At 48.4% G+C, this 11,614-nt stretch overlaps 1 protein-coding gene across 4 annotated transcripts; it reads right to left on the bottom strand.

Moving 5' to 3' along the window:
* Positions 1-3,389: 3,389 nt before the first annotated feature.
* OSR2 (odd-skipped related transciption factor 2) lies at positions 3,390-11,152 on the bottom strand. Of its 4 annotated transcripts, none has more exons than XM_073794622.1 (5): positions 10,702-11,152; positions 8,051-10,366; positions 5,907-6,675; positions 4,736-4,835; positions 3,390-3,977 (listed from the first exon to the last, which is right to left on the bottom strand). In XM_073794622.1, the coding sequence occupies exons 3-5, from the start codon at positions 6,560-6,562 to the stop codon at positions 3,795-3,797; spliced, it is 939 nt and encodes a 312-aa protein (XP_073650723.1). In that variant the 5' UTR covers positions 6,563-6,675; positions 8,051-10,366; positions 10,702-11,152; the 3' UTR covers positions 3,390-3,794. The 4 variants fall into 4 exon arrangements, with proteins under 4 accessions (XP_073650723.1, XP_073650724.1, XP_019780951.2 ...); XM_073794623.1 differs by having other exon boundaries at positions 8,051-9,535; XM_019925392.3 differs by lacking the exon at positions 8,051-10,366 and having other exon boundaries at positions 10,702-11,150.
* Positions 11,153-11,614: the final 462 nt, after the last annotated feature.

The following is an 11,614-nucleotide window of genomic DNA, read 5'->3' as shown; positions in this document are numbered from 1 at the left end:
TTCTCTTTATTATAACAAAATTACTTTGGTAATAAGAAAGGCAGTCCGTTATGCCATAGTAATTCACTTCTCATGTTAAAATTTGCTGTGGATTCTACACTGTGTTTAATCTAAATGCACCTAGTCTATCACATTGACAATATTCAAGAACTAATGTTTCCCAAGGGCCTTCCAGAATCAAAACTGGGGCAAGGGTCCCTGACTGAACATGATTTAAGTGAAGAAGTTCAAATGTCTATGCTAATATCTGACAAATGAGCAGTAGAAGAAACCTCCAGTAACTGCCTCTGGTTTCATCACTAGTAATGGTTGGGCCCATTTATAATTTGAGATTTTAAATGTGTTTACTTTTTAAATATTTAGTTGTCTTAGAGTCAAATTTTGGAAAGTTTCCTCATGTAAGAGAGGATATGCCTGTCAAAATAATAATTTTAATCAGTACATTTATCAAGCACTAGTAGTACAAGGACCTACATGTCTTTTCTTTTCTTTTTTTTTTTTTTTTTTTTGCGGTACACGGGCCTCTCACTGTTGTGGCCTCTCCCGTTGCGGAGCACAGGCTCCGGGCGCGCAGGCTCTGCGGCCATGGCTCACGGTCCCAGCCACTCCGCGGCATGTGGGATCTTCCCGGACCGGGGCACGAACCCGTGTCCCCTGCATCAGCAGGCGAACTCTCAACCACTGCGCCACCAGGGAAGCCCAAGGACCTACATTTCAATATTAGCATCAATAAGTACACCTAACACACATTCAGAATTTTATGTTAACAATTGATTACAATGTAATTCATTTACAAAACTTATTTTTTAAATCCCACACATAGATTACAAAATGAGACTAAAGTCACAACTAAATACTTAACTGTTGTTCATGAAGTTCTTCAGCACTGTGGTTATGACTCGTGATATTTCCCACTCCTGGTCTCTGGCCAGGAGTATTGATTCATGAGTTGACTATGGTAGAGGGTGTAAGGAAAACATGGGCTAATCTAAATCTCAGATAATAACTCTTTTCTAAACCAAAAAACCCCCCCCAAAACCAGCAAGTCAGTTTCATAAGCTACAAGATATCATTTCCGCCATGATGTCTCATAAGTTCGTCTCATGTAAGAATCATTTCCTGCATACTTGGATGTGTAAAGAAGAAGAAAACAAAACTCAGAATGTGGAGAGGAACCCACTGTTCAAAAGTTTACCTGTCATCATGAAGAATGTGGAGTCTACTCTGAGACTGGATCCTTTCTGAATCTAGATGGACGCTGGGTTTAAGAGTCCAGATTGAAGAGGTCCATTAATTTAAGCCCTATTATAGGTTTTTTAATTATCTAAGTAGTCAAGATCCCAAAAATGTGCCACTAAATGCAGAAAGGCAGAAACTGATCATGAAAATCATTGGAAACTAGCACAGGGCTTGGCACATGAAAAGCACATAATAAACATTTGTTAAAGAAATAACTGCATAAATAAATTATATATAAATTTACCTGAACTTTTGATAGCGTGTATATGGGAAGGGAAACTGCTTTCTCCACCTTCTCTGTTTTTCCTCATTCACTTCTGATTTCCATTTTTTTCAATAAAAAATAAATGGGGAGGAAGAGTATTCTGGTTACACCTATCTGTATTTCCCTGTGACAGGGACTTCAAGGGTATGCCTGAGCTTGATATCGAGCAAGGGTCAATCTTTGATAATTCGACTGAACCCTGTGCTACGGAACTGTGTCACTGGTAGTCGGTTGTAGTGGGTGGGGCAGTGAGGCTGACTACATGGAAAAAGCCTGCTGGATTAGGGGAGCTCTAGGGACAGTCAATGTGTAACCCTGCCCTAAAGTATTCAAATCTTCTGTGCCAAGGTGGGCAGGATCTTGAGGGAGTAGGGGTAGGGAGGTCACTGAGTTAATTCTGTACAAACAAAAGAAAACAAACAGTTTCATTCCTCTAAATGCCACACACACATGCATCCCCACATTCCATCCCTGCCCCCCCTCCCCAGTGAAGCCTTTGGGCCCATCCCATGTTGGGAAATGCATTTGTGTGAGCATTAGACACACAGACTTAGTGGGTGGACATTTTGTTGCAGAGAATTGATCTCTCATGAGAAGGAGAAGTGACTTCCAGCCAGCACCCCGCAAACAGAATAAGCCCTGAGTCAGGAACAGTTTTTTAAACCGCCTCGTAAGCTGTTTTGAGTAAGGCACAGGTGAGAAATTTTTAGTCTAGTCCTCAAATCGCTACCTACTCTTTTGGAGGATTCTAAGGTACAAACATAGGGCATTTTGTCTGGTATCTCCCTGATGATGAAACATGCCATGCCCACGCAAATACACAAATGAAAAAAAAAATCTGAGGATAACTAGTTCACCCTGTTGCTCAGTATTAAAGTTTGCAAGAGCAGGGCCACTGGGCCACAAGTTCCTCCAATGTTCCTTCTTGAAGTGAAATTATTTCCCTTCTGGACTCTGTAATAATACTACTGTTTGTCTGCATCCAAAGCCTTCCACTCAAATCCTACACGGGGTTGTCATTGTATTAGTGTCATATTCCACCAGAATCATTTGGGAAAGAACTGAAATGCCTCAGAAGGTGATTACATATTTGCCATGAGCTCTATACACAGAATAACCTGTACTTCTGGCATTTTCCCAGGGACAAAAGGCCAACCAGCGATGGAAACCTTGCTAGTGATCTAACTCAGTTTGCTTTGCAGAGAAATACGAACCTTCGAGAAAAAAGGTCTCCACCCTTGGGAAAAAATATTTTGTGCAAACATAGCTGAGTAGTCTCTCCTTTTTGTTCTTGTCCCCCATCTTCTGAAGGTTGTACCTGCCTGCATTCTTCTGTAGCAGGATTTTAGACTTTTCCCCCAAAGGTGGGGTAAAGTCTCTGTCTATAGAGCTAAATCATTGTGTTCAAAGTCTAATGGCAAGAGAAGTTGCCCATCATAAACTATGACAATAGGTCAATGACTTCTAAAAGTGAAGTGGTGAGAAGCTCCCTTCTCTTCTTTTTCCTTATGCTTCTTCCCACCTTGTGTTTTCAAATGGGTCAGCCATTGGAGTTGCCTTGTTATTAATAATGATTATTATATTGCTTTTATCTGAAGGAATAATACACAAGGAATTAAAATAAACAAAAGGGGAGGAAAAACCTCATGGGTATCAATTTTAATATCTTGAAAAAGCAGAAAGACAGCACAGTTGACCAATTCCAAAATGCCACAGTATGAAACGGGAAGAGATGAAGTTTCAGTAAGAGAACTGTGAGAAGTCTTACTTTTGAAACCTCGGGATAAAGAATGCCCTTCAATATTTAATATTTCAGAGACATGCCACTCTTCCAGAATCCAGAGGAAAAACAGAAGTCAAATAGCAAGGCACTTTTGCAGGAGTGTTGAAACAAACAAGAAAACATTTTATTTTTGAAAATACAGTCTTTAAAGATAAATTTGGTTTCCATTTTCCATACCTAGGTGCATCCAACAAGATACAAAAACAGACAAAACAAAACAACGAAACAGAGACCCACGACATTATGTACAGAGCTCTAAAATGAGCTGTGAATATCTACAAGAAACTAGCATATGCTCTTTGTGAAAGGATGTACTTGTGTGGCTTTCTACAGTTCTCAGTCCTTGGGAAGAAGAGTTAATCCCCTGGAGCTGCCGGTGTGGCTGCAGCCAGGGAAGAGCTGGGGGTCAGTGAAGGGTTGGGGGTGCCCCCCCACCGGGTGGGAGGCGTGGAGAGGTGTCTGGGGAGGGGAGCGGCGGCGGTGGCCCGGGACAGATCCGGGGCTTCTCTAGAAGTCCTGCCGCGGGGTGTGAGTCAGGCTGTGCCGCCGCAGATCACAGTTTCGCCTGAACACTTTGCCGCACTGCTCGCAGCTGTAGGGCTTGATGTCTGTATGGGTGAGAAGGTGAGTTTTCAGATTACTTCTCTGATTAAAGGTTCTTCCACATGTGGGGCATTTGTGTGGAGATTCCTGTTCAGATGTGAAGCAAGCAAAGGATTAATCCTTCACACCACCACGGCACCCTTCTCAATAGTTTCTGTCTTATCGGTATCACAATGTTAACAGAACACGCGCACGACAACAAAGAGGAGACTTGCAGGAACACATCTGTGCTCCTAATCCTCCAATCACAAAAACACACGCACAGGCACACACAGGGACCGGATTACACTGATAACCGCCGGTGGCCACTGGCGGTGGGCTTTGTGATTTCCAGCTCTTTACATTTCATCACCATGTCATAGGCAGGAAAAGGGGGAGGAAAAACTCTAATCCTCTCTTAAGGAACGACATTCTCTCGGGTAATAAGGCTCCTCTTTGGTGGAAAATTAAACTATTCCTCAATGTTCTGAAAACTACAAATTATGAGGCCCCTGGGAGAGAGAACGTATGGGATTTCACCATGCCTCCATTATCAAAATTACCTTTATTTCCTCCCAAACACGAAAGCTTTAAATGCAGGGCACATCAGGTGAAAAAAATAATAATTCTAAAATTAGGATTTTAGAATAGTGAGAGTGGCTTGTTCTTTAAGAAAAACACATAAATGTTTTCTGTTAAATAAAATTAATTTCATGTATAGAAAAACTGGGTGCTGCTTTCTCCACCTAGAAAACTGATCTAAACAGAGCCTTTTATGAGAAAGACCCTGCCATTGAACACCTTTTCTAGAGCAAAACTGATAAAACAGAACCAGTCACTGTTTTTAAACAAGAAAACAAACTTACCTGCATATGTAAAGTTTTGTGAACAGCCAGAGTTCTAGACTGACAAAATCCTTTCCCACACTCCTGACATTTGAAGGGTTTTTCTTTGGAATGGATATACCTGAAAATCAATATAAGGTTTCATTGAAATGGCTTTAACATCACGGTGAGGAGTTTCTCTTGGCAATTACTTTAAACGAAGTCATGAGGGAAAAAAAGAAAAGAAACAGGATTTCCATTATTTATGTTTTTACATCCCCCCCACCCCCCCGTGTAATTCTGTTTATGGTTAACCTCAACTAACAGACTCTTCAAAACATTCACCGGACGCCGGCTTTATCTACACTTGATCGCCCTCTCTGGCGTGTTTTGGAGCTCGAAATCATGCCGAACGAGCTCTTCTTGGCCTCTACGGTTTTCTCTGGGATTTAAACGGGTCAAATCAGGATATAAGGCAAGGCCAAGTTTAGGGGGACTAATTTTAGCGAATCCCTTAAAAGCCGAGGAGGATCGGTACAGCAGTCCTACCTTGGGGTAACAACAGCAAGTAGAGTCCAGGGAAAAGATACTCTCACCCCCACTCCTGGGAAGTTTTTACTGGATGAAAACACTTACATTATAGTATTTCTTCAATTGCCTTTGATTAATGCATAGTTGAAGATGTGGAGGGAATGTGAAGAGCTGTTTCTAAATTCAGTGATCTCAAGACCCCCGCAAATAAGTTTAAAGAAAGGTCACTGTGGCAGGCTCTCGGGCGCACCTGGGGGCGAGTCAGGGAAGGGAGGGAACCCAGTGGAGGTGGCCGAGGAGATTTCCAGAAATGGTCCTATCGCAGGCAGGACCTGCACCCACCAGAGGAAGGTCTTCGAGGTTTCTTGGCTCTACCTGCCCCACCCGCTAAGGTCGACCAGGTGGAAACTGGAAAACCGATCCCAGGACCAAGGCCAACCCAGCAGATTTTAACTGCCTAAGGATGGGGTGGCCCTCCTGCATCCCAAACAAGAACAGGCAGCAGGGGCCCGCTGAGAACAAAGGTAAATTTGGAGGGTTGGTTGTGGCTGGCTGGGGAGGGCTTTGGGGGATATATTCTAGTTCAAAGGGGATTTTAGTGACGCTTGCAATGTCTATCAGGATTCGGTATTCTGGATAAACTGTCCTTCCCTCCCCAGGCCAACCTCTTTCCCCACCTTACCTGTGATCCCGCAAATGATCTTGCCTCCGGAAAGCCTTGTGGCAGATGTCACACGTGTACGGCCTCTCATCTGTGTGGGTCCTCTCGTGGATGAGCAAGTTGTAGGATTTGGTAAAGTGTCTGCCGCAAAACTTGCAGATAAACTCTTTTTTCGTTTTGGAGGGCAACCTCCCTCGGGAGGGCTTTCTGTCCGGAGTCAATTTACTGAGGCCCGAGATGGGGCTACCCAGCCCCGGGCTCAGCTTGGTCAGGTCTCCTATCTTAGGGGGATCCTCTTGCGTAGCGGCCACGGCCAAGTTGGCAAAGTCAAAACGGGGCCGGTCCTTGTGCAGGGCTGGGAGGACGTGGGCAATGGCTCCCTGCTTGGGGTGGAAGAGGTGGGTGGTAAAGGGCAGAGCCGGGAAGGGGAAGCGCGCGTCCACGAGGCCCTGCGCCGCCGCCATCTCGGTGATGGTGGAGCGGGTGATCTCGTGCACGTTGGGGTACCCCAGTGTCCAGTGGTTCATGTGCATGGTCTGCACGGCGCTGAGACCGTACAGGCCCTGCAGGTGGTCCACCGCGGCGGGGAAGGTGTTCACGGCCTGCAGGAAGGAGTAATTGGTGAGCTGCAGCGATGGGTGGAGCGGGATGGGCGCTGGCAGGGCCTTGCTCCCCATTTTCCGGGGTGCTGGGGCGCGGAGGTAGCCACCCTTTTTTTCCAGGACTCAGAGGCGGGTGGGCGTGGGGCTCCGGCGAAAACCCAGGAGGACAACGGCACGCAGAGAAAACCCTAAAAATGGCCGGGGGAGAGAGAGAAAGTCGTGACTATTATCCAAGCCTGCTCGGTCTGTCCCTTGGCGCCGCTTGGGTTACAACACCTTCCTTCTAAGTCCTCCTCCCCACCCACTCCGAGGCCCCCAAACGGAGTGGTGAGGGAACCTCGGAGAGCCTGCCCCGCGGGCGAGTCGACACCAAGCTCGAGCTCAGCCCCCGGGGCCAGGGTATCAGGCGGGGCAAAAGTGGTCCCTGGCGGCGAGCGGGTCGCCCGTGGGAAAATCGGATGCCAGGCACGCACTGATTCGAGGAGCCGAAGACCCGGTCCGGGGAGAAAGAAAGGTGAGCAGGGGCTCCAGCAGAGGCGGCACCCAGTCCAGCCCACCCACCCCTACCCGATCGGGTGAAGCTTGGTCATCCGTGACACCCCGCTGTGCCAGCGCCCACAGGCCCGGGCTGAGCCTCTGTTGCCGCTGTGCCTCCAAGCTCCCCGGGGAACGTTGGGTTGTGGGTCTGACCCGGGCTTGAGGGCCTGGCTCAGCCGGGCGGCTCCTAGCGCTGCGCCCCGAGCCCGCTGACCCGCCCCGCGACCGCCGTTCACCCGGACCGCGCCTGGGGTGGTGGAACGCAGCCGGGGGCGCTTTGCGCTCCTGGGGCTGCTGGGCCCTCGGAGGGGCCCGCCTCGCCCGGCGCTGACCTCAGAGGTTTTCTTTTTCCTTCCTCTGCCTCTGTCCCATTTATCAGCGGTGACGGGCCACAGGAAAGAAAAGTGACACCTCGGGGACCGGTGAGGCCTAGAATCACCCCTTCCACCTTCCCAGGGGCCGTCTCCTCCCACCCCCCACCTAGATCTCTTCCAGATGGTTCAGGCTCAGTGGGGTGTTGCGGGGGTGGAGAAAGTCCCCGATCCAGGACCGAGCGCCAAGCTCTCGGGAGGCCCGAGCGCTTCTCGACCTGGCACCAGGAGAGACTCCTACACCCGCCAGGCCCCAGCAAAAGAGAAGAGAGGAGAAGCGAGAGTGTTCCCCGGGGAGGAAAAAAAAGGAAGGCACAGCAGGGGAGCCACAGCAGATCGGGTACGGTGCGCCTCTGCCTGCCTGGAGGAAGCTTGCTTGTCGGCCTGGAGTTGAGTGCGACGTTGCTCCTGCCACCGGGAAGCCGGCCCGGGTCTGCGGCCTGGGCCTGAGCAGGGCGCACGCACATGCTTGTCCCTGAACCCCCAGTGCCAACACGGAGGTCTGCTTTCAGACCCAGTTTCCCGGGGCACCTCATCTGCTTTCAGATGCTTTCCACCTTCTCCCACTACCAGCCCCTTTTTAGCAGAGAGTTCTGCCAGCTCTGCGGCCTTGGGCCTTGCCTCTGAAGGTGGCTCCCCAGAGGCTGGGACTCACAGTTAAGCGCTTTCCCTAGAGAGGGGCAGGCAGGCCTATCTGAGCCATCAACCTTTATGCCTGGCTTTTGAACCCAGCAGGAAGATGGGAGAGTTTGTCCAGACATCCTTGCCACCAGCCCTTTCTGCGCCTGAAATGCTCTTCTCTAGCGTGTTGCCTGTGGCTCTATCTGGGGGCAGGCTTAGAGGGCTGCGCTAATGACACAGCGCTCTGGCCAGGCAGAATCTGGCCGCCTCCGCGAGGCCCACACCTTCCCTCCCTCCTCTCCTGTTTGGAACGGCTTGGAGACAGGGATTTATTAATGAACCGCTTCTGCCCAGTGGTATGCGGTCTGGGAGTTGAGGCCGGGAGTTAATGAGAGGTGTGTAACAGTCAGAGGGTCTCAGTCAGACCGTTCAACCGAAACTGTAAACCTCCATTACTAATAAACTTTCCCACCACAAATCACAATTCATTTTTGTTCAGTGGCAACCCTCAAGCCCTCTCCTAGAGAGGTAGAAAAAAAAAATTCTACAAACATCTCTGGTAATCAATTTGTTTCCTCTTCCATTAAAAGTCATAAGCTATACCTTTATTTCCTTCTTTTTGCATAGGAGGATTTTCTAGAGATTCAAAATATTATTTTTCCCCTAGTATTAAAAACTGGCCTCCCCACATAGGAAACCGAAATTATTATTTGGGTGTTTTCCCAGACTGGATTTCTTAGAAATAAACACAGAAGGCAAAGTGCAATTCCCACCACGTTTTCTGTGTATGTACGTGCATGTGTGTGGGGTGTGTTATCGATTGAAGGAATATCATGGCCTGTGATTTTGATTCCAAATGCACAAAGCGAACTCTGCCGTAAAGGTTATACGTTAATTCTGTCAGCAGAAACTTGAGTGCCATCTTCCTTCCCTTTTCACCAAATGGTTTATAACCCCAAATTAATGCCTCTTTTATAATTCAGCTTCATGGTGGCACAAAAGTGCTATTTCATGGTGTGTATTCGTTTTAATTTGCAGGACAAATAGTTTCTTCATAGAAGAAGAGCAATCCTTCACAAACAGAGCAACCCCAAAGATCCACTAAACATTTTTGCCATGAAGAATTAGGGAGTTTAGATTTCCACTCTCCTGCTGAGTAGCTGGAACTATATGTCAAAAGATATTTTAAGTCAATGCAGAGATCTAAAGTACTTTCGTTTTGTCTAGAGCTGAGCATGTAGTTCTCACACTCAGTTTCAGGCAATAACAACCATCATCTGCTGTCACTTCTACACCATCCCGTTTCAGACCATTGGTTACTTTTAATTTTGCAAGGAGAGAAACGTAAACCAACGAAAAGACATAAATATTTCCGTGGAACTGAGACTAGTTTTCTTTCATCAGCCTTCTTCACAGGAATTTCCAGACATGTACAGAAGTTTTGTAAAATTTAGTTCACTGGCTGTCAACAAGTGAGAGGTGTACGTACTAATTTCAGTTCAGTGAAGCTTTCAAAACACTGTAGAAAAAAATAGTGGTAATTTGATAAGGAGGCTCGCTCTTTGGTAATGTGTTATTACATTTTATTATCTAAAAATCGTATACAGTCAGGGGTCATCTGCTAACACCTGTGGGGTGGTGTCTGAGAAAAATGACTGATGGATCCGTAGGCTTGCTGAAGTTCAGCCCAAGCCACAATAAAATTTTACATTAATCAGAGAGCTATACTCCAAGTAGATCTAAGGAGATCATTTTAAAAAATAAATAATAAAATTAAAATGGCCAGATTGGATCAGGTGAACAGAGAGAAAGGGCCGCGAAGTTCCTGCCCCTTCGCTGCGCCTCTGCCTTCCCAAGGAGTTAATTAAATTAAGATGCCTTCCGCATAATCTGGGTTCTGTTTCTCTCTGCTCCCTCGCTCCCCCTGCATGAGTAATTTTCTTGTTCTGCTCAGGACTGCAGTTTGTTTAGCAAAGAAAGTAGCTGTCTGCGCCGTTTCGCTCCGGGAAACTCCAGCCCTCTTTTGTTCCCTGCTAACAGGTAGGGAGACAGAGCCAGCGCACCCTCCACAAACACCTTTTTCTCCCACCTCACCATACAAACACAACTCCTTGCTCTGTTGCTACTTCTCGAGAATCCGAGTGTTTAAACCCCAGGGGGATTTGCCTTCTGCCCCCCCCCCCCCCAGGACCAGAGGATGGGAGGAAAATCAAAAGGCCGGCACAAGGTTGAAGAATTATCTAGGACTGAACTATTACTTTCCTCTTGAAACGCGCTGGCTCGGCAGGCACTGTGTGTCGCGGCCCGTCCGCTCTGCCGCGGCTGCCCCCGGACGGGTGGACCAGGAATACTATGGCAGAGTGAGAAAGAACATGATATTGTGGGGTTTTATCTCAACGTACGTAGATCAGCTTTTAGAAGAGGCTTTGCTGAGTGCTTAGATTAAATGTCGCAAAACTAAAAACAGTACGTGAAAGCGTGTGTCGTTGCGTGTTAGCTGGGAGTGGCTTGCCTGGGATCCGATAAAGTGAAAAATACAATGCCCCGGGAGTGCGTCCGTATGATTTCTTTTCACAATTTCTGAACTTGTGGCACGCCGGACCGAGAATCCGAGCGCCCCCCTGCACCCCCTCCAGCCTGCCTTCCTTAGGGTGGCTGCAGCCCCTTCCCAGAGCGGACACTCACCTCCCCCAGAAACGTCCGCCTGGGCAGCGTCACTCAGACCTGGTCCAGGCAGTGAGGCGCACAGCTTGGAAAGGTCATTGGGTCCACGCCGGACAAACTTCTTTTTCCGCGCGGAGTCCCGGGAGCCGCGGACATGATCTGGAGGACAACGAGCAGCCAAAACGAGAGCGGATCCTCGCCTTCGTCCGAGTCAGTGGTCGTAGAATGTGTAAAAACCCAGGGCGGTTGGAGCCCGCGCTCAGCGCTCGCCCGGAACCTCGCGCCTCCGCGAGCCTCTCGCCGCGGACTCGGGGTAAGGTCTGAGTCTGCAGCCTCGCAGGGCCATCACCCTCCAGCAGCGAGCAAGCCGAGCTCCGTCCCCGCCCGCGTCCCTCCCCAGGCTGCTCGCGGCCCGGAGACCCGGGCTTTAGTAGCGGCCCCGCCTCCCCTTCGGGCGGGCGTCCCGCAGCCGCGCTGGGCCCCCAGCGCCCAGGCTCCGCCTCCGCGCCCGGCGCCCGCTAATGGTCCACTCTGTTTACTTGTGTTTGGATAGCAACTGAGTCTTAAAGGCACAGGTTTGCTCGAGGTTTCCCTGTTACAGAGGCAGAGCCAAGGTGACTCAGTTCAAAACTCACATACAAACACAACGTCCACCCCCTTCCTTCTCGGTGCCACTTTTCCTTATAATGTTAGAAACTGAACAACTGATTTTCTGCCTCCCGAAGACCCCGCAGAGAAACTCAAAGGGCATTCTGTAGTTTTACTTGGCGCACTCGCCCCGTTAATTTCCACATCTTAACACGTTTAACGTAACTATCTTATTCGTAGGTAAAATCAATCACTTTTAGATTGTATTCTCCAGCATATATCACCCTTCCTCCAATTTTAAATAGTTTTGTACATACTTTTGGTCAGTTATGACTGTATCTGCAGT

This window comes from Tursiops truncatus, chromosome 17 (genome assembly GCF_011762595.2).
Source record: "Tursiops truncatus isolate mTurTru1 chromosome 17, mTurTru1.mat.Y, whole genome shotgun sequence".
Classification (NCBI taxonomy): domain Eukaryota; kingdom Metazoa; phylum Chordata; class Mammalia; order Artiodactyla; family Delphinidae; genus Tursiops; species Tursiops truncatus.
Note: the sequence above shows the minus strand (reverse complement) of the source record. Positions and strands in the feature narration are given on the sequence as shown.

Coding starts and splice junctions, on each gene's coding strand:
- OSR2 (XM_073794622.1), bottom strand. CDS start 6,562: ATGGGGAGCAAGGCCCTGCCAGCGCCCATCCCGCTCCACCCATCGCTG. Junction 4,836..5,906: donor GATCATTTGCGGGATCACAG/GTAAGGTGGGGA, acceptor ATTGATTTTCAG/GTATATCCATTCCAAAGAAA. Junction 3,978..4,735: donor ACAAAACTTTACATATGCAG/GTAAGTTTGTTT, acceptor ACATCTGAACAG/GAATCTCCACACAAATGCCC.